At 39.1% G+C, this 22,740-nt stretch overlaps 2 protein-coding genes across 6 annotated transcripts; one reads left to right on the plus strand and one right to left on the minus strand.

The window, feature by feature from the left end:
• Nucleotides 1–3,559: 3,559 nt before the first annotated feature.
• On the plus strand, nt 3,560–11,160 carry baalcb (BAALC binder of MAP3K1 and KLF4 b). Of its 4 annotated transcripts, none has more exons than XM_061052155.1 (5): nt 3,560–4,010; nt 5,258–5,442; nt 6,153–6,374; nt 8,721–8,920; nt 10,270–11,160. In XM_061052155.1, the coding sequence occupies exons 3-5, from the start codon at nt 6,194–6,196 to the stop codon at nt 10,432–10,434; spliced, it is 546 nt and encodes a 181-aa protein (XP_060908138.1). In that variant the 5' UTR covers nt 3,560–4,010; nt 5,258–5,442; nt 6,153–6,193; the 3' UTR covers nt 10,435–11,160. The 4 variants fall into 4 exon arrangements, with proteins under 4 accessions (XP_060908138.1, XP_060908139.1, XP_060908140.1 ...); XM_061052156.1 differs by having other exon boundaries at nt 6,157–6,374; XM_061052157.1 differs by having other exon boundaries at nt 5,258–5,343; nt 6,157–6,374.
• Nucleotides 10,598–20,751, minus strand: nme6 (NME/NM23 nucleoside diphosphate kinase 6). 2 transcript variants are annotated; one of them, XM_061052153.1, is made up of 6 exons: nt 20,733–20,751; nt 14,583–14,678; nt 13,414–13,516; nt 13,151–13,190; nt 12,571–12,731; nt 10,598–11,609 (listed from the first exon to the last, which is right to left on the minus strand). In XM_061052153.1, the coding sequence occupies exons 2-6, from the start codon at nt 14,673–14,675 to the stop codon at nt 11,458–11,460; spliced, it is 549 nt and encodes a 182-aa protein (XP_060908136.1). In that variant the 5' UTR covers nt 14,676–14,678; nt 20,733–20,751; the 3' UTR covers nt 10,598–11,457. The 2 variants fall into 2 exon arrangements, with proteins under 2 accessions (XP_060908136.1, XP_060908134.1); XM_061052151.1 differs by lacking the exon at nt 20,733–20,751 and adding an exon at nt 14,911–15,151.
• Between the last annotated feature and the right edge of the window lie 1,989 nt (nt 20,752–22,740).

Below are 22,740 nucleotides of genomic sequence, written 5' to 3' on the forward strand. Positions count from 1 at the left end.
AAAGCTCTTTGAATTTTCTTATTAACGGCAAGCTTAAGCAATAAAACGTGACTCTTAATTCCACAAATCTTCTTGTTCGCCCGAGGGCTTAATAAACTTAAGAGCAATAAAGCCTTACCCATCCATATCTCATATTATCACTTTTGGCTATAAAATACTTTTGTGTTTACTCCTTACGCTGATTTTGGGGCGTTGTGGTTGCCTCTCCTCTCTAGCACTTTGCACTAATGAAAAGGCGTCATGTTTGCTCACACCATGATGGATTGAAAGAACACAACCTCCTGAGAGATCTCTGGCTCGGCTCATCTGCAGACGGGGGAGATTGTCGTTTCCAGTCCGGGAGAAGGAGAGGAGAGGGGAGAGACGAGGCGTGTCTCTTGCCAGAAAAAAAAGAACCAGAGATGTGATTGATGCCGCTGAACCACAACCTCCAGGCAAACGCTCAATCTGGATAAGCCGCTTGTTGTCTCGCTGGAAGCTCCGAAATCGACAATTTGCTGATGGAATCTGGACAAGCGAACACGATAACATCTCAGTAGCATTTATGGAGATTTTTGCTTCCTTCATAGCAAAATAAAACTGTCTAGAATAACTTTTTTTTAAAAGAAATATATAGATGTGTTGGAGAGTAAAATGTTGGATTATTATATAAATGCAGAAAACCCATTCTTTTTCAATTTGAGGCCGAGTTGGCAAACTAAACAATTGCTGCAAATTTAACATAACTTAAACTCTGTTTTCCAGTCACCCTCCCCCTCCATGGCTTCGTTTTAAGCAGCTGCTAAAGGTTGATAGCAGACTAAATGGGCTCTCCATTGATTTGCAAAGTTTTGCAGGGCCGGAGAAAGAAATGTATTCCGTCAAATTCTGTGAGGAAGGGGATTGAATGAGCCAATGTGCAGCAGTGAAGCAGCCATATCCAAACCTTCACTGGGATTTCAGTTACATCAGTGGAAAACTAATTATGACGCTGCCTTGGCCTCGGAGAGAGGAAAAGATCACTGGGTTTACAATAAATTTGGTCATCAATGTACTGTTTTTAAGGGAATGAATGGACAACTTCTGTTTCAAAAACAGGATGGCTAACTTGAAGACACAACACTGCTCCTCGTGGTGAAAGAGACGTAGGGAATTGGAAGCAGTGTAATCCTGGCAATGAACTTGTGAGGCACATAAAACCCACACATTTCTGCTTTCAATGCTCTTTGTACAGATTAAAAAAAGGGAATAAACTCATTCGTTCATTTGAGTTTTGAAGGCAGATTTGGTGACTCATGCACAGCTGTTGTCTGTTTTGTTAATGCTAAGCTAAAGGATATATTGTTGTCGCTTCATATTCAAGAAGTTTGTTTCATGGCAGTTATGAGAGTGAAATGTATTATCCAACCAAGTCAATCGATGTATTCCCAAAAATGAAGATAATAAGGCCACTGCATTCAAAACAAAGTCTAAAGGTATCACAGGCAGACAAGAAGGCTGTTGTATTGGTTAAACTTGATCTAAAGTATATTTTCAATATGATTCAGTGGCATGAATCCTTATTTGCAGCTGAGAGCTCTTACCCATGATTCTCTCCAGTGTAGCGTTTGGCAGTGCGCCACATTAATCGCCAGGGTAATGGGAAGACGGGCCTATTGAACCGGCAGTCCAATAGGACAGAGGGGCAGGACATACAAATCAAAGCTGTCCAGCCTAATATTGACCACACTGTCCACAGGAAGCAAATTCATTGGCCGGGTTGACGAGGGAAGCAGACAAGGAATGAGCACAAGAAGTCACAGGGATTGTATTGAGCTCAGATGCTGCCAGACCTGCACGGAATCATGGATGAAAAGGGCAAGACTCCAATTAGAAGATAGTCGTTTTTGATAATCCCCCCCTCTGTGTCTACATAAATGAGGTGTCTGTGTCTACTTTTTGACTGAAATTTAACATAGAGGGTTCACACAATGAAAATGCTCATAGTATCAGGATTGCACCAAATTTGCACTTTGATTTTGAATTGCATCAAGTCAGACCAGCACAGAAAAATACTGTTTATGAACTAATGGATGGAAGTCGATGCCTATTAAATCTTTTTCTCAGGCGTGCTGTGTGACAGAAACAACCGGCAAACTTCCTCATTACTGAATTGATATTAGAGTCGGAGCTCCATTCTTCTTCTGTGTGATTCGATGACAGCTGACACATCAGAAGTTAAATGAGCTCCATTTACAGAAGTGGATCACTCCTTCTTAGCTGCTGTAGAATGTAATCACTTCAATGAAGCGGGACGTGAGATACTGTTTAATGTTTCTTCAGTTTATTGCGGGAATCGGAAGTCCAAAGAAAAGAACTTTGATCAATGTTAATGTGGCTGCCGAGTGAGAAGTTTCATTAGCAGTAAACGAGGTGCAGCTTTAGGAGAGAATCGATTACTACAAGCTTTAGTGGATATTACAGGATGGCATTACTTTCACATGATGTAGATAAGCCTTTTTTTCACACGTTGCATTTTGACATTTACTTATTTACATCGGATCCCCGTTAGTTGTTACCGCAGTAACAGCTATTCTTCCTGGGGTCCAAAAAAAACAGCAACACAAAAATATGATCAATCAAATTGACAACATTAGTGTAGAAAAATAAAATACAATCACAGACAAACCAAGGACTGATACCATTCAGACAATGCATGATGTCATGAGGACTTACATGATTCAAAGTTTACCTAATAAGCATTACAACTTTTTCTACCTTAGTCAACCAAATATTATTCACATTCATATACAAGTCACATGCAGACCAAACTGATTTCTTTATAATAACTGCGTTCCTTAATCTCTTTTTAAAACTCATCTTATTAGTGATCTGGGTTCAATGTAGTGGCATTTAATTCCAGTACAACGTTGCCCTGTACATTACAGTTCTCTTCTTAGCATTGGATTATTGGATATGTCATTATTGGACATCGGAAATGTCATAGAAGGAAAAGCACATGTGTAATTAATACTACTGATACAATTAATTCTCAGTATTGTGCATGCTGACTCACTGCCATAGCTTACTGAGAGCTATGGCATACTGCTTACTGAGACTCTTGAACACAACAGATTCACTGATGTGTTATCAGTTACCCCTGTGGTTTTGCTTGTATGACAAAATGTCTGCTGTGAAAAAAAAAAAAAAAAACAGAAATCCAAATGAATTACTTCAAGCAGCCAATTAATTAAAAACCTACACAATTAGATATTGAAGGTTTTACGTGTGTTATTTAACATAATGTTTTAAAAAGGCTACACTTGTTGATTTGGGTTAACTAACAGGTTCAGATAAGAGCTCCAGAGATCCAATATATTCCAGACTTGTAAGTGTGTCTTGTAGTGGTATGATTTGAAAAGATGTGTAGATCTCAACAACATAACCACCAATTACACAAATGCTCACGTCATCGCATCTCTACAGTATTTCAATAAATACTGTAGCTGAACGTAGGCTGAATAGTCTTTACTTTGCTAGTCTTGACTGCCCCCTTGTGGGCACAATAGTAAACCGTTCTATATTTTCAGTCAAGCTTATTAAGCACTAAAAAGTGAGTAGGCCTATTCTATCTGATTAGAGCTAAGACAGCTAAGACATTGGAGTTAATTATTGTAACTATTTTTTATGTAGTTTAAATGTGGCCCCCATCAATTGAATGCGTATTGGTTTACAAGTAGAAATTCAAATGAGAGCGCACAGCGTGATGATCATTAAAATCTACATTGTTGTTTTTTCCATGGAAAAAGCATTTTGGGGTAAACGTCTTGTAATCATATTTGCGGCCTCAGCTAGCACCTGATCTTATTGAAAAGATGCTGGATGAAGGCGAATGTATGAAGAGGGGATGAGGATGGATAAAGGAGCGGAAGGACGCTCAGCGTGCCCCCGTGGGGAGTTTTATTATTGACAACATGTTACAGGTCCTTCAGACAGCAGACGACACGGAGGAGCACCGGGGCGACACACAAAACACGGACACCCCAGCACTAGTAAGCCTTTAAACATCATTTAGCCTTCTATGCAGCGTTCATTTGCGATTCTGCCATTCATCTTACATCGCTGGTGTTTTGATAAATGTCACTATCATTATTTTCATCTTGGCCCGTAGCGATGGTATTGCTGTGAGAGCTATATTGCTTAAAACATAGATTTTAGTGTGCGTTTACTGCGCTTTAAGCATCGCTTGCACCCTGCAGGCGACGCCATGACTGTGTATTGGCACTGACAATGACTCTAAAAAAAAAATAAGAATACCTAAAACTGGTAATATATGTTTCAATAGGGTGCTTATGTGTGGATGTGTTAGTGTAGGAGTACAGCAACGACTGTATTCAGATAGGTCCTGTAACCGTAAAAGGTGGGATTGAAGTCTGCAGATGAGTTTTTTCTGTAGCCTTATATTTGACAAGAAATGTAAATTTTTTATATACAGATAGATAGTTGGAGTCGTGTAATGCACATTTAATACAATAAACTGACACAACAGATGTGGCTGCATCAACACAAAACAATACATCCCACAATGCAACAGGAAGGACCATAAGCAACAAAAGAGCCAATAACTCACCCCTTAGTGAGTAAAAAGAGCCGTTTTAATGGTGAACATAGTGTGCCAAAAAATTATTATTATTATTATTTATAATTGTGTTGATGTCTCTGGGAGTGCCTTTGATTGGTTCTCCAGCTACCTCAGATAGATGTTTTTCTGCGTCACTTCGTCCTTACATTTGGAAACAGCTGCTCTGTCCAGCGGTGTGCCTCAAGGATCCGTCTTGGGTCCTATTTTATTTTCCTTTTATATTTTTCTCTTTGCCCATGTTATAAGCATGTATCTTTTCAGCCTGATGACACTGACATACTTTTTCTTAACTATCTGAACGCCTGGCAGAGTGACAACTTCCTACAAATATAAGCAGACAAAACGTAGGTCCTTATCATTGCCTCTGATAATATTGCCTCCAAGGTTGCTACGTGGGTTGTATCTCTTTCACCTTTAGTAAAATATAACCTGAAAAATCTTGGAGTAGGCTCATTTTTGATTAGGCAATGCTTTTTGATCAACATGCTGATACCATATCCCATTAATGTTTCATTCAAGGAAACATTATTATTGTTTTTATATAATGTGTTGTATTTATCTCTGTAAGGTATAAATTTACCTTCTGGTACTAATAAAGAAACCATGAACCTTATTGTTAATAATAATAAAGTATTTTACTCCCTCCTTTTCTCTAAGGTGAGGCCCTGCTTTGGGTGATCTACCTGCTCCTGTGTCACATGGTCTGCTTGACCTGATTGATCCCCAGAAGATGCTGCCTTCAGGTGCTGATAAAAATATGTAAATGAGACAGACAAAGTGAACACAGACAGACTGATGGATAGACAAGATTTGATGCTTCTGACGCAGCTGTGAGCTGTGCTGTAAGTGTTTATGTTGGTGACCAGTGAGAAAAGAAAAAGTCAAGTGTTTATATTTGTAGGTTTGAATTCTTCAGTTTGTTGTTTTTATTCAGTAAAAAGGGGGAAAAAAAGTATATCTCAATTTCCTTAAGCCCAAGTTGAGATCGTCAAATTGTATGATTTTTCCCACAACATACCAAAACCCAAGGTCAATTAGTGTACTATCATATAAGACAGAGGAGAGTAGGAGATCCTCCTGATCCACGTAACCTTTCCTGAAATATATTTTAACCTTGAAGTTCCATTGACAACCGTTCCATTCTTGAAATCTGATGATACCTAATAATACTATAATAATATATAAGAAATAATACCTGTCCTCCAATCCAATAAATAAATATAGTTTTTTTGTTCTTGGCATGTTAAACCTGGGCTGATTTGTCCCCAAAATGAGTTATACCGGTATATAGGATAGCAAACTTTATTAAAATTTACATTCTTTAAATGTGCTCATGGAGTATGTATTAATAGGATGCATAATACACATAGAAAGTGAGTTATACAAATAAGTTAATGCTGTTTTAAGATGAACTTATGACAGCAGTATATCTGTTGGGGTGGGGATATGGTTATCAAAAACTACAATAAATTACCTGGCGGATCAACTTAACAGCTTGCTGTGATTACACTGAAATCCAGACTTGACTGCCGCTGGTTTTCTTTGTGTGAAGAAAGGTCCAGTAGGAGATTGAAGGTGTCCTGAGGCAGAGCTATGGGCTGTGGGGGGAGCAGGACCGATGCTCTGGAGCCTCGATACCTAGAGAGCTGGACCAAAGAGACAGAGTCCACGTGGCTGACAAGCACGGACACCGACATCCCACTGTCGTCCATCCAGAGCATCCCTTCTGAGGGCTCGGAGGCCTGCTTCACTTCTGAGAAAACCATCAGCCCCGGTAAGAAGAAACAATTATGGATGAGTAGACAAGATGAGTGGATACTTTGCTGAACTCTGAAAAAAGGGGGTTGCATATTTATGATTGTATGAATTGGGTCTTATTCATATGTATACCATAGTGTTTCATACATACCAAATGTTGTATGTATCTGTTGCATCCTAATGTATTCCATTTGTGGCTCATACAAACTTCAAAAGCCTGTTTTGATTAAATTCATCGGTCTAGGCACCAGATGTACTTTCAGTATTAGTAATTGCTTAATCACAAGTACAATATTAGTTGTGTTAGTTTTTGTTCACACAGGGCCTGGGTAGTTCAGACTATTAGTCAGTTATTACAATGGATTAGCATTGAGTGCTCCTTTTTTTTACTTCTATTAAATCAAAGTGTACAACACATAAACCGGCAGGTCTGCTTTTTAGATATTTTGCTCGTTTGATCCAAAGACAAATTCATTTTTACTCTCGGTAAATTGAAATAAAGATGAAGAATTGAATCAGAGCCCTCATGCTGTGCGAAATAAGGATGCTCTAAAAACCTTTGTTCTTTGAGGTGTGTAATTAGTCAACACCTACTGCTCAGACACAGACCAATCTGCCCATAATTATGCTGTTCTTTGCTAATTTATCTTTTGCCTTGAACCTTGTGTGCCTTTTTTTTTGAGGCCAGGAGGACATGAAACAGTTTACAGGGATAATCACATCAAGGCAGCCACATCAAACGCTGCAGTGCTCATACAGTACCTGTCTCTCATGGCAACAGATAGAGCTGTGATAGCACGCAAGCTGAGGAGGAGCCTTGATGTGATTGTGAGAGAAAAAAATTCACTGAAGCTTCCACTTTGTAGCGATGAAACAGGATCGGGAATCGGCAGAAATCGATCAGCTTCCGGCAACCCCAAAGATTTAAACAAACAGTAATACCACAACATGTCTTTGTGTAAAACACCAACTCACTCACATTAGCTCAGTGGTGGTAGTAATGCTCCTGTAAGCTTTCTGCACGCTCTGACCTGTCACTAATGCTGTTTGAATGACACATTTCCCAGGTCTGCACTATGCAATTTATAAATAACATTATAATAATGATAATTGTAATATAAAAAGAAAAACACTCAGTGAATCAATAGTCATGAATAAATGCCTAATGCACATTTAAGTAGTCCTCTATCAAAGCTCACATATTGCAATGATCCTGTCCTTGAATTTGTAAGAAAGGCTGTTATATTTAGATTTGAGCTCCTGATTTACTTACTTCAGGATCCATTATATATCAGTCAGCTTCTGTTTCCTCTTTGTCCAACGAATTTCAGTTCCAGGTTTTTGGTTGAATGATCATAACAGTAATGATACTTATCTATAAAGCGTTTTCGATCAAAGTGCTGTACAGGGCTAATAAAAAAGGACAATTTAAAAACATTTAAAACCAAAAACAGTTAAAAACACACTTGTACTCCATGACAGGATAACATGGAAACATACAAACAACAATTAATGACTCATACGAATAGTAAACTAGTTGATAGAGTGTGGATAATCTCCTGAATGGTCATTTAAGTATGACTACATCAATTATTACAGGAACATAACACATGCTTCCTTAATTAAGGCGGGGTGGCAAGTAGCTCAGTGTGTATGGACTAGGGTCGGGAAGCGGAGGGTCGCCAGCTCAAGTCCTGGTGCGGAACCAAAACTCTGAAGCTGGAGAGGCGCCAGGGCGCTTCCCAAGCACTGCTGCACCGAACCCCCAACTAACTCTGGCGCTTTCCTTGTGTAGCAGTGTGGCGCAGCCCCACTCTGACATCTCTCCACTAATGCATGTCCACAGGTTCTGTTTGTGCATGTGTGTGATTCTGGCCTATGTTTTGTGAGAAGCAGAGTGTAAAAACCAGAATCTCCCTCAGGGGTTTATAAAGTATATGAAATAAAAAAAAGTTAGAATAGTTGTTATTTTATTTCTCCATAGCTGAACGCAAAAGATCGTATAACTTCATATAATGCTTTGATTTACACATTTTACAAAGTCCTATCAGCCATTCAAATGTTAGCTTGTACAGGCGTCATACTGTTAGCTATGGCTAGAGAAATAAATAACTCACTAATGCACAATCTGCAGTTTTGTCTACTTGGACCTCATTTGGTCAATATGTATTGTAAGTTTATGATCCATGATCCTCACAGTCAGAGAGTCAAATCCAGCAAAAAACACAACCTGCTGCCCTCATGTGTCCATCCTAGGAACATGGGGCAAAGAGATTTTAACGAAGCCTTATCATTTTGAGGTTCATTTTTAGAGTCCGATGTTTATAAGGAGCTAACACTGTTTGTTTGTTTTTTTTATCAGTTCCAGATTTCTTTGAGGACAGCCTCCCTCTGCCTGCTCAGGCGTACCTGAAGGTGTGTTCATCCGTGTCTGAAGCCAGCCTGAACGAGGTGAAGCCCAGCAGCCCCCCTGCTATACTGGGCTCTCCCCCTAAAGAGACAACATCACCGTCAGCAGGCACCACAGTGCAACGTAGAAGTGTCCTACACACAGAAGAGATTGTAAGACAACATTCTTTAAATACTTAAAAGTCAATACGTAATATAAAAGCATTTCTGTAAATATTCAATGATTCATTCAAAATCATGATTGGAGTAGGGAGATATTCTCGTAGGTGTGATAGATCTTTTGTTAGATTACTTTGTAAGGGCGTTTATGCATTTGTTGTAGGTAGGAGAATGGATGGAGTAGGAAATCGAGGTGAGAGAGTGGGGAACGATTATGTTGGCATAGTGCCGAGGGTTGGAGTCAAACACTCTGTACTTGTTTATCTCCAAGGGTCAGAACATTTGCAAGGTTGTCTAACCACTCCGGTGTTTTCTTTGAGAGCACAAACTGTCTGTGCACACACACACACACAAGTAGTCAAAGAGAAGTAATCACAAAACAGTGTATCACTAAAAACAACAGTGGAATCTTTAACTAGGTTTTTCTCTTCCACTCCTGCCCTAGCCTGGGTCTCAGTCAGTGAGTTGGTAGATAGCTTCAAGTCCAAATGGCAAATGTTTTTGAATCCATTGCTCCGAATAAGGTGAAGGTTGTCCCTGGCAATGAAAATTGTTTCCTTGGATACATGCCATGGCAAGCTCCAAACTCATTGTGACACCTATAAAGAGAGACTTCACACTTATAATTTACAATTGAGGAGTCCAAAGCAATCGTTCTTCTCTAATAACATCACTGAAACTAATATTAAAACACGTGCCTTGTTTGTTACTGTCCACAGGCTGACAAACCCTCCTGTGTCAAAAGCACCTGAACTTGCCTCTAATGAGTTTGCCATCTTCTTTTAGTGAAACTAGTGTGTCCACTTAAAATCAATTTAAACACCATGACACAATTGTGCTTTATCTTGATATTCTACCTACAGTTTCTCAAAGTCATGGCGTCAGAAGAACTGATACAGATCAAATTGTCTCTCCTCTCAGGTGTCTTCCCACAGGCCTTGAAAACAGCAGTCATCAAACCACTGTTGAAAAAGAACAATCTAGACAAGACTTTAATTACAGGCATATATCAAATCAAAAGTATTTGAAAAGAGCTGTTTCTCAACAGTTAAATTACTTATTGGCACTGAACAACTGCTTTGATGTCTTCCAGTCAGGTTTTGGACAACTAAGCTCTGAGATCACTCTTGTTAAAGTTGTTCTAGAAAACAACAAAGTTAGTTATCAGAACTTCCATACAGACCTCTTTTGGCAACCAGTGGAGTCGCCTACTACTGGCCATTAGAAAGAATGTTTGAGGCACAAAGAGGAAACAAAGAGGCTTCTTTCACTTCTTGTTAACAGATTATCTTCACTAAGTTACTGTTGTGTTTCTTTAATTTACTACTCTTCCTCATTTCCAGACAAAATGGCAGGACAATCGGATGTCGACCAAGCAGGTAACCATCACTGTGACGCAGAGCATCCATCAGGTTGACAAGAACGGGAAGGTGAAGAAGTCCCTCACCACCTACGAGGTCATGAAACCTGTGGAGGCCCTCAAACAGGTGACCACACAAAACACCTGAGACTGATGAAAAGCCACAAGAGGACGAAAACTGTGAAATAAAGAGACCTGATGGGAGTTTTTATTGTGGGAAAACTCTTTAAGGGGACGGATGGCTGATGAAAGGACAGTGATGATTGTTTGGGTGGTCTCGGCTCATTTTCTTCAAAAACAATAGAAGAAAGAACGAGGCTGTGTTGTACTTTAATCTGTCTTATGTATTTCTATGGTGCCTGTTACAACGTTGAACTGTACTTTGACACATTGAAGACATCGAAATGTTAAACTGTTGATCAGAGAACATTTAAAACACAACATTTAACTTGAAGGATCAAACCAAAATGAAAGACTTCAGGGTTAAGCACAGCAGAATGTTTGAGAGCATTGAAGAAAAGCTGATATGGCACATTTCAAATCCCTGCAGTGAACTGTACAGCATCTAAAGCCCAATTTTAACATATGCTATGATAAATATTTTTGAAGCTATTACAACAGAATTAATCAACACTACAGGAAGGATTTCAGTTCTTTCTCACTGATGCGCGGCATGTGCTGTGCTACAATCTGTATGGCTCAGGAAGGTGAAGGTGAAGATTGCACTATTTACAGTGAAGCCTGATGGGATTTTGTGATGACAATGTGAGAAAAATGGTCTTACTTCATCGTGTTGTTTTGTACCAAACAGTGTTACATTTTCATATCTAGTCATTTGTGTTTTATAACGACAATAAACTCGACCTAAACATTGTCAGTGCTTATTTGACGTTCCTTTACAAAAGGTTCTAAAACCTACAGAGGTCAATTCAAGAAAAATAAAAAAGTTTAATGACAGAAACATGAGATAGACGTGTTGGTACTTTGAGGAACACTGATAGCAAATCAAAAATGTTACACATGCACTTTTTTGATTTTTAGGTTTCCCCAGTTTGCATCATATATAGCGTTTAGCATTGTAGCACCTTCTGTTGCAGCTTGCACTTTGTATGAACAATGACTGCAAAGTGACTAAGTGGTCCTTCAGGGGGTCGACACAGCAGTTCTAGGGTCAACTTTGCTCTGATAGTGTGTGAATTTGTTTTTGTTGGTCATAATGAATTTGTCCCGATCTGAATGATGGCTCTTCTTTCTCCAGCCACTCCTCTGTGCAGAAGTCAGGGAAGAAGAAAAGGATTTCTCTTTGTGCCGACTCAACAGAATCTGCAGAGAAATAGATATTAAGAAATTACAATTTCAAACATCAAGTCAGTGGTCGGTGCACCAATCACACAGCGTTAAGCTTGACTGAACTGATCAATAGACCTACAGGGTTTCTACAGTTAGAGTCCAAATTGACTCCTTTGTTAATTATTTTACTAAACACAGAAAGATGTTAAAAACTGATGAATTATCTTCATTTACGTCATCCTTAAAAGATCCTATCAGGGTTCTACCAATGGTTTAAATATCCCACTCTGTTTTTAAACAGTTATTAAATGGCAGAGGGTGAATATTGTGCTCTATAACGTAAATATGACACGTTATTTGATGTGATCAGTTAATTGATTGATTTCTATTAAATTTACACTGATGTGTGTTTTCAATAAGGAGACGTGTAAGAATCGTCAATCCTCTTTTTTTCAGTCCATGGGTGTTGACAGTTGACGAATGTTTCTCACTGAGGGATTGATTGCACAAGTTTTAAATGGCAATTAAAAAGGGCAGATATTATAAAGGCACGTATAAAGGGGACCAAATATTTAACAACGCAACTCGCCTAAGAGATTTTGTGGGCCATTTTGCCTTTATATGACAGATCAGCAAAAAAGAGACTGGAAATGCTGGGAGGAGAGAGTGGGGGATGACGTGCAGCAAAGGGTTGGATTCAAACCCACGGCCGCTGAGATTAGGACCACAGCCTCTGTAGATGGGGCGAGCAACATAACAGCTAGGACCATCCAGAGCCCCAGAGATAAGAGTTAAATATACAGCAGTTTGTGGTTTTTTGCTCTACAATTACCCACTATATTTGTCTGCAAAAGGTAACCCTGGTGCGAAAGTATTATGTGCAGCCCGTGTGCTGCTGCATGTAGGAGTAGGACATGTTGTAAAAATGCTGGCCTGTACATTAAAGACTGAGGAATCGATCACGTAAAAACATGACCTTGAGCAAACGTCCTACCTGAGCCGTGAGTGGTGTTCCGTGTGTCTGTGAGTCCATACTGAGCTCTGATGGAGGCAGGCGAGGTGAATCTGGCTCTGAACACTTTGGTCGGTCCCATGAGCTCCCTCCAGTGACGTATGGCGTCCTCTCTGGCTAAAATGTATGCACGCATGGGACCACTGTGGGAAAGATTAGATCACAGTTCGAATAAGCGCAAAACAGTGAAATAATACGTAAGCATACATGTGTGTAGCTGAAACTGGATTCTCTCAAACACTGAGAGCATTCAGAGAAAAGTTACCCCTGGCAACTACTGATTCACTGTTGTACGGAGACAAAAACGACCAATGGGAACACAAGCACCTTTTGATATCTTCTGCGGCCATGCGGAGCTAATGCTGCAGGGGTGCTCTGCTAAATTTAGCAGTCTGCTTGACTCTTTGGTGACTCAATGAGCAGGAACATCGAGCATCACAGCAGGGGAGGTGGGATTTTCTGGGTCAGCTAGGTTGGTTATGTGTCATTGCAAATACTAACAAAATCCAGCAAAGCACGACTCATTCATTTCACATTCATGGGTGTCTTTTCGAAGGCTTACCTCGACATAAATTCAACAAGTCTTTGGTAGAAGAATCGCCCTAAAATCAAAACAGACACAACAAAGTTCACCACTTTTGAGACGAGACAATTTGTGGATTTTTTTAATACTGTTCCTTACATGACGCCTTCTTTTCTTCCTTTCAAAGTGTGGTTACATAATACAGGGAGGAATGACTCACTCCAATGGCTCTATGACTCCCTTGTTTGGTTTGAGTCACTAAAGCAGAACTTCATTTTTAAACCTGTTTATCGTGTGCTCACCTGAATGTTCAGCGTAAAACCTCTCAGAGTCCTGTCTCCTCCAAACGAGATCTTTGTATCGAACGATCACAAAGTTGTTGTCCAGGATTCTCTGGTGAAGAGCCTGAGGGGGGGAAAACGGTGGTAGTTAACTATTTGTGTCAAACTGTAAAGATTTAAAATGAACAGTGTCGACATATGTTTAGATCAGCAGGAACAGCAGACAGGGTTCTGTGTTTAGATTTATTTAGAGCACTAGAGGAAAAGACGGAAGCATTACAGTGTTATTATATTCTCCACTGTCAGACCTGCTGGACTTTATATTCTTCTCATGTGTAACAAAATGACAACAGACGCTAACTGTGCAAATGTTTGGGACTTAGAAATAGGATCTCTGTCTGATGGAATATTTCATGATCCACTTAGTGGCTTTGAGGCCTTTAAAAGAAAACTACAATACAAAAATACAGAAATTCATCTCGTAGTAATTACTAAAAGTTTGTTTAGTCAAATAGTGGAATTCTGGAAACTACTAAAAGTGATCAAATTCAGTTAAAATGTATATTTGTTAAAATGATTTGACAGTATTGGAAACATATTTATCTGAATTAAGGGCATGTTTTTTGCTGGTTGTGTATCGTTTGGCCATGTTGGATGCATTCTTAGCAGGGAAAAGATTATTTATTTAGTTGAGTTGTACTTTATTGAGTTGTATTTAGAGGAAGTCAATATAGTTTTTTTTTTTTGTTTTTTTTTTAAGTGAATGTTATAAGAGGGCCACATAATATGTTCATCCTGCTAAACTGATGTTCCTTTTCCCATGATGACCAGCCCTTCAGAATAAAAGCTCTAAATCCAACTGCTTAAGTGATGTATCAGAACTGAATACAGCCTGAAAATATTCAGTGAGTACAAGAACTTTATTTAATTTTATTTATTTATTTAGTTATTTCAAACAAATAAGTAAAATATACTAAAATATACTGACAAAAGAAGCAAATAACAGTGAGAGCAAACTTTCTGTAATGTCTGGATTCTTTTTTAGTCTTGATCAATTAACTTTCAAAATAAATACATGTAACTAGCTAAGTAACAAAAGCAACAACAAATAGAATATGTGACACAAATGTTTTGTTTATAGTCTAGAAGATGACTGCATCACTACCAGACAAGGTGTGTTGTGAGCTCACCTCTAACATCAGAGGATGAGCTACAGCATCCGGTTTAATGACCGCCAGGGTGAGCTGGAGCACTTTGGACAGGCTGCGAGCTGTGAGCAACATTATCTACAGGAGATAAATGACAAGTTAACATAAGTTACTGCTTTCACTTCATAAATGTATCTAACTCACAGGTGACACACAGGTGTAGCTAGTTGTACATATTAAAGCTATACAAGCAGTTGTAAACAACAATTTATGTTACGATTTTCCTACTGATGGGGGTCTTTAAGTAAACTACACTGTTCACTGTTTAATAATACTTTCCTTCCACATTCACTCTTTGACAGATACTAACCTCTGCTGTGATTGTTTTCCAAAATAATGGTCACTTTAAAGAGAAGAACATATAAATATATATATAATAGAAATATCCTCGTCACTACATTAAGCCTCCCACTCGTGTCTGAAAAAACGCATTATTTCATTCGGTTTATATAATTGCATGCCAAATTTTAAACGGTGGCCTATTTTAAATTTAATGTGCGATATTTGCTGAATGACTTCTCGCCTCACGGGTCAGTCCGTTGCTTAATATTGTCCCCGGAAACTAAACCGGCTCATTTGTTCCTCACTGCGAGAGGCAACAATTACAATAAAAATATATAAAAAAAATAACAAATCAAATTTCACCGCTCAATTTTATATATATAAATATGTAGATTTTCTTTTTCAACTCTACTCATGCTCACTATAGTCAAGAGATTTGACAAAGTGACACAGGATACATTTTAACTAGTGCAGCTGTGATTCTAAGAACCTTGTGTTTTTTTCTCATATTGCCAATATTTGTAATAAATGATTGAATCAGATATTCTAGGGACTCCACTAGTCAGATTGATCAAATAATAATAATAAATCAGCCAAAAACATTCCTCAGATCTTTGAATGTTTCTGCAACCCCATTTACTCGTTTAAAACATTTATCTTGTCATGTGACTTCACACTTTGATTTAAAATGTGACTTTGTTCATGAGCTATGCATCGTGCAAAAGAAAATCCTAAAATCCTCTTTGAATATATAAAAAAAAAATCAACGAAAACTAATAATCACAATGTTTCATAATCATGACAGCTTCTGAGTTTCACTTTCAAAAAGCCAACAGGCTGGCCTGTTTAAATGTCCTGACAAATCAGTGACAGATTATCTTTATAGAAAGGGAAATGTTTAGGCTATGAGTAGACCACTAATGATGCTCTCTGGTAGCTCACACGGCTACAAGCAGTGACTACATCGAGGGAGATTTCTGTCTGTGGAATTTCATCAATGTGAGAGATCAGACATACAGTATGAGTTACAAACACGGAGCACATTCCAGCAATGCAAAATGGCCACACCCTTGAAAAGACGAGGTTGTGTGTATATGTCCGTGTGCGCGAGGTTTGACATTCAGAGAGAGAATAGGAGGGAAGAAAGTGGGGGGTGGATGTCCCACATAGGTTTCTCCCACCTGCCCATGTCATGTGACTCGGGGTGATACCACAGCTGTTACCACCCATGAAGGGGATGGAGAGGACGAGAGGAGGTGTTGGCTGGGTGAGGGGTTCAATGGAGTCATTTCCCAAGATATAGCACACAAATCTATGTACCTATACAGTAAAAACAAACAATGTCATACGTTTTGTATTATTATTTATCATGTAGAATTTTGTCAGAGAAGAACTTAGATGATTTAAATTGTAAAAATAATATGAACCATAATGAGAAATGGTCTGTTTAATGTACTGAAAACATTCAAAGAAAAAGAATGTATGTTGTTAAAATGGGCCATTGCGACTTGCACATTATAAAACATGACATATTGATATCGATCTGCAGCAATTTACTGTAGCAGCTGGCCAGTTCAAGGTTTGCAACCTGAGGCTCAGGTCAATCCAAAGGGTCACGAGATGAAGCTGAGAGGTCGTCAGATGTCTAATGGGAGAAATGTAATTCCTGCCTCAAAAATTCTGATAACACTACTGGACCTTACTCTTATCTCTGCTTCTTATGGGGAATAACTAGATCTTCTTCTTTCTTTTTTTTTTTTTTTTAAAGATTTGTTTTTGGCCTTTTTGTGCCTTTATTGGAGAGACAGGACAGTGGATAGAGCTGGACACTGGGGCGAGAGAGAATGACATGCGGCAAAGGCGCCACAGGTTGGATTCGAACCAACCCTTCGTGGACGACAGCCTCTGTACATGGGGCGCGCAAAATAACCACTACGTCACAAGTGCCCAAATTACATCATTTAAAAAGTTGTAAAGAATAAAACATAAGAAGTTTGTAGGGTTAAAGTCTCTCTGTTGGAACTGCTTACAACTCAGACACACCAGAAACATGACGAGAAGAACTGATGAAATCTACAATCTGTTGTACTTTCAAAGCGTTTCATGTAAATGATTTATAATATGAATGAAAACTAATGACTTCAAACCTGGCAGATAAATGGTTAAAAAGTACATTTCAAAATAGTAGCAAAGAGGTAGTATCATGAGTAGCATTGTGAGCTATTTTACATTGTTCTATTTAAGTGGATGAACAGGAGAGCAAAGGGGACTCAATACATGCATGAAGACGATGATGTGTAAAGCTTTATAGTAACAGAGTGTAACACATGTTGCTGGTGAAGATTATGACCGCAGTTACTCACTGGCTGTTTCAAACAGAAGCCTCATTGTTTGCTCTGAACCCAGAGAGACGACTGAGAATGTATAAGAGACTAATGTCAATAATGACATGAACAACAAGTTAATATATAAAATAAATCTCAAGAAATCAAAGCTAATTCAATCAAGTGTCAGCTTAATAACTAAGGGTTGTGACTCATCATGTTAACTTATATGTTGGAATGGCATCTCTTAACTTTGGATATAAAACCTGAAGCTTCTGTGTGTTTTTATTTCACAGTGCTCTGAGTGGACACCTCACTGTTTAGTAATATTTAAGTTTATGTAGAAAGTTTAACCCTCATTTAAATCATTTTCTGTGGCACCTTGCTCCTATACTTGGTGCCATTATTTTTGCCATTATTTAACTAGTACTCTATTTTATGTATGTTGTTGTGTCTGTAAAAGTGTCAAGAGAAAAAAAGGTTTAACTGCCCGCTAAACAGAAGTAAAACTGTCGGTTGTACAGCTATGACATGTTGTCGTAGTGGAGACATGGTCGAATTTATTTCTTAACTTCACAGCAAAAAGTGCAACAAACTAACTTTCTAACTTTCTTTGTTCAGGACTCATATGCAGCCAAATTCAACTGGGATGAAACCTTTTCAGAAGGAAATCATCGCTGTGATCAAAATCTTCCCTTCCCTCTTTTTAATCAGGGTCCCTGCTAGACTTACAGGACCCCCACAAACTAAAGTCCGGATATTTGTGGGATGAAAAACATTAAAACCATGCATTGTTTTAACAGCTTTCAGGATGAATGTCAGAGAAGTTGAACAGAACAGTCACCAGTCTTGATCTCTGCTGACTCTTGTGTTAAACATCCTCAGCTGGGTGTCTGATTCAGCTGATCCCCCCCCCCCCCCCCCCTCCCCCCTCCCCCTCTCTGTGCCTCCATAAACCCCCACATCTCTGTTTTATCTGCTGCCACTTCTGCTGCTGTTTCTGCTGCTGCTGCTGCTGACTCTCCTGCAGTTGTCGTCCCCTTTTGGTGGGAGCCCGGCAGCTGACTGACGACCCCCACAGGCCCCTGGGCGTCCACAGGCTCCTCCACATTCAGCCATGCAGCAGGAGCCACAGTAAAGACAGGATCATGTCAAAGTATGTTCCGCGTACAGCATTATGAGGGAGAGCATTTTTCCTGTGATGGCTGACACATTTTTGAGACGTTCAGAAAAGTTCAAGTTACATTGCATACAACTGTCACAGAAATACATATTGACGTTTTATAAGACTTGTATTTTTTGTCACAATGTCTCCTAGAATAAGTGTCATAAAGGCTCAGAAAAGTTAAGCCTCATCATATGTGATTATATACCTTATAGTGAGACATTTAGATGTTACTACACAATCATCAGCACACACTGTTCATCTGCTGCATCACATCCCTGAGTGTTCTTTTTGCTGCTCTTTATAGACCTTTGTATTGGTGCATCCATGGGTGACACTTTTAATGCACAGGTATATTGGTAAACAGATTCAGTTTGATATGTCCTTTCTGCTGTTTTATACACTGATACCAGTTATTGTCTGGTGCGTATAACCTTAACACTCTAACTATGGAGAAAACAAATTGACACATATAATTGACTACGGAGTAGTTTCTAGTATGATCAAGATGCATTTGTACGCTCAGTCCCGATGCAGAAAAACAATATTCAAACTAAAGATGTATTCTGTTGTCCTTGTTCGTGGGTCTCAAAAGATGAAATGTTGATGCATTACAGAGCTTTATAGTAAATTTGACTTTTGAAACATCCTCTAAATGTAGGTCTTCATTGTGTTTTCATGGTAAAAAAACAAAACAAAACACTATTTAGAGTTCAAACAGGCAGATCTTTATATTTTGGTAAAATCTAAATAAAAACAGAAAGTTTTCCTTGTGTAAAATTAATAAATGCTTTGGTGCGAGTTGTGTAGTTTGATGCACACTGATCCTCCACATTGTGTCACCTGGTCACTCAGAGGCCGCCTCACTGTCACACACACACACACACACACACACACACACACACACACACACACACACACACACACACACACACACACACACCACATCAGGGCAATTTAATGGAGACACAGGCCAAAGTGTGACACCCAGAACCCTTTTATGTCCTAATTGTTTGCCTGGTGAGAAAATGTAGGGATTTGTTTCCTGTCATCGCACCTTTTGTGACAGATCAGAGGCTAATGAGGGTGCCACATTTCAAGAAATCTGAATGATTTAAACTTTGATGTAATCGAGTGTGACCACCTTTTGTTTTGGTCTTCGATTTTCTGATGTTTCACCGTAGTTTAAACTGTTTTTATTTGTTCGTCAGGTTTTTATAAAATGCAGTTCACTCAAATATGTGGAGAGTTTTCTCTTTGTTTCTGTAAGACTCCAATCAAACAACTCAACACAGCTTCTTTGTCTGCATCATTAGAGTATTTAAAGTAAAGTATTTTTTTTCAGTGCCTCATTCTCAGATCTAATGACCTCAAAGCATCCGTCCAGATTCTCTCTGAGGAGCGAACTGCCTTCACCTCTCCCTCACCTGTTCCCTCTTTTAGCCTAAATGCCGCTGACCTTTGACGTTTTCTGCTCCGTTGCTCCGCCACACGGGGACCAGCTCTCTCTGTGACAGCTGTGTCAACCTCAGGCCGGGCAACTGGTGTGCCCAGAGAAGGACGCAGAGAAGGCATTCATGTCAGAGCGCACTTAATGAGTCAGCAACATGGGACTGTTTTATCTTTGTCAGGATCATGCAGATCACTGTTGCATGTTGGTTTGTCATTGAAGCATTAAAATGTTCCAGAAAAGAACAAAAAAACTGTTTTTCTCAGATGATTATAATAGTTTTGGGCAATGCACTCAAGAGCATTCTCTAATTCAGCAATAGAAAGCATGTGTTGTTTTCATGAAGAAAGTTGAACAGTATGAAAAAGTACTCTCCTCTTGGACTAACCAGCAGGCTATCTAGACTGTCAATATGTGTGTGTTGTATATTTTGTCTGTGTTCATGCTGTATTGAATACTCTTCCTTGTATACTGAATTATGTTTTGTATATTTAGGTTAATCAGAAAAAAAGATGAACAAACAAAACCTTAGAACATAGAATCACTTGTTGAAACCTTATTCCCAGCCATATGGGTAGTGGAAAAACTCAACCTAAATCTAATAATTAAATTAATATTTTTCAGTCTTACAGAATAACAAAAACAATCTAGAGGAAAATTCAAACTAATGTTTTAAAAAAATGTGTAAACCTGCTTTAGGAATCATAGTGAAATGTCAGGTCTTCTCTACACTTCCTGTAGAGACTTTCCTCTGAAGAACAGTTCAATATTCTGCCAGGTCGCCCCGTCTTGTGCATGTGCATGTGCACGACCTGATCTGGTGTCAGCTGCAGCTTTATTTATACCAATGGAAATCCATGCTATCCACTGCAGGAGGAACCACTCTGGGGTTAGTCAGGCTAAACTCCTACCTGATGTCCCGAGGGAAATTATTTCCTCCTGCCAAGAAAAGTGTGTTGTGACCTCCGCTGAAGCAGTGCTGGGACGTTGGCATTGGGGTTAGATAGCTCTGACAGAGGGGGGAACAAAGTGATTAGCAAACGGGGGCCCCGGTATGTGAACATGGGTTATAAATAACCTCACTGACCTAATTTGTAGATTACATGCAACACAACTGCAGAGCCTCTGCGCCATCTTCTTCACATTTTAGATCAATAATTGTTCTTTTAAAAAAAAAGATTTGAAATTTAAATCCTACATTTAATCACACGTTGAATTAAAAACTTCAAGTTCAGGTGACAGTCATTATTTCCACAACCCATGCAACAGCACAGTCCTTTTTTCTTCATACCACAGAACAAAAGAAACCACAGAGTTTATAAAAGATTGTTTAAAAACGTACCTCAAATGTTTCATGTTCTAACTCAAAAGAAATGATAAAGGTGTAGATTCATACATTCTCAGTTTCTCTGAGAAACGATGGCACCCAGAGGGGTTCTTTATACCTTCAAAGTTTTGGTCAAATCCCCAAAGTTTCCCCCTCTCTCCAAATCCCTAAAATGCCAACGTTTTGTTCCATAAATATTTCTTCAGCTGATGGATAAATGCAGCTCCTAAAGACCAGTCATGATTCAGCTGCAACATGGCATGTTGATATACTTTAGATTTTTGAGGGGCATCATGAAGAAACAGCCATTATGCATTTGTCATTGTTCTGTGCTGCTTTGTTTTCTCTGCCACGTGTTTGTTTTTGCAGTTTATGTGATTAGAAATCGAGTCAAAGACAGATTTCCCTGAGGGGACAAAAAAAATGCATTGCATCATATCCTCTTGAATCATTGAATCATGTTGTAATGTGTTGTACGTTATTATTTCATTTTGTATCGTCTCGTGTCAGGATATGCCGTGTCGCATCATATCGTATGGTACTCTTTGTATCGTATCATATCTCATTATATCGTATCCCATCACATTGTATCTCATCATATCGTATTGTATCGTGACATGCCATACAGTACCATACCGTATCGGGCTGAACTAAAGCCCTGAAATGCAGACTTTTGGAACTCAAGGAAAAGATGGTACCATGTCAAAATCGAGCCTGTTTTAGTTTTAGGAACCTTTCAATGTGATACTCTTTTGACTTCTTATAAAGCTCATACACTTTTAAAATCAGCAGCCCTAATTGAATGGAACATGCTGCCGAATATTTGATTAAAAAAACAAAAGAAATCAGAACAAAAGACCTCGGGAAGAGTCAATCATAAGCTGAGGAAAAAGTTTTTCCTTTAAATGAGGGCCAAGAGCTATCCCTTTCACAACAAACGTTTTTTTGAAGGTTTTTGGGGGATTTAACCGTCTTATAAATGATCACCAGACTGATGATTGGACCTTAAAATAAATAAAGCAGCAGAGGGGTTGACAGATGCGAGAAGAATCACAGAGTAAGATGAGATCTATTTGCATGATGTGTGACACATGATGAAAGAGGAACAGATGATTAGATGAGACGCTCCTCATCTGATCTTTTTGTTGGCTTATCCTCCGCCGTAAGTGACAGTGATCAGCTGTTAGGAGGAACAGCAGGATTATGATTTGTGTCTTTACCATTGTGTCCGGTATGAGCGACCAAAGAATCCACTCAACAACAAAAGTCATCTGATATTCTCAGCACCGAGATATATCTGGCCGGGCCTTGGTGCATAGCTGACATTAGTGGAAATGTTGCATTTGTGATACACCCTGGCTTGAAGCCATGGGAAATATAAAACAACTGTCCAATTTAGACAACATCCTGTGTGCTAGGAGAGAAAGAGAGAGAAAAAAAACAGGAGCTACAAAGATGCAATGGGGGGCTATTTGTGGACGGCGAGTGCCTCGAAAATAGCGAGACTATTAGGTTTCAATATAAGCCCCCCTTTCTGAGCTGGAGCTTTCTGTGAATGAGGCCCGGGTTCCTATCACACCCAACCCCGCTCT

The sequence above is a fragment of the Labrus mixtus genome, chromosome 12, assembly GCF_963584025.1.
Source record: "Labrus mixtus chromosome 12, fLabMix1.1, whole genome shotgun sequence".
Taxonomy (NCBI): Eukaryota; Metazoa; Chordata; class Actinopteri; order Labriformes; family Labridae; genus Labrus; species Labrus mixtus.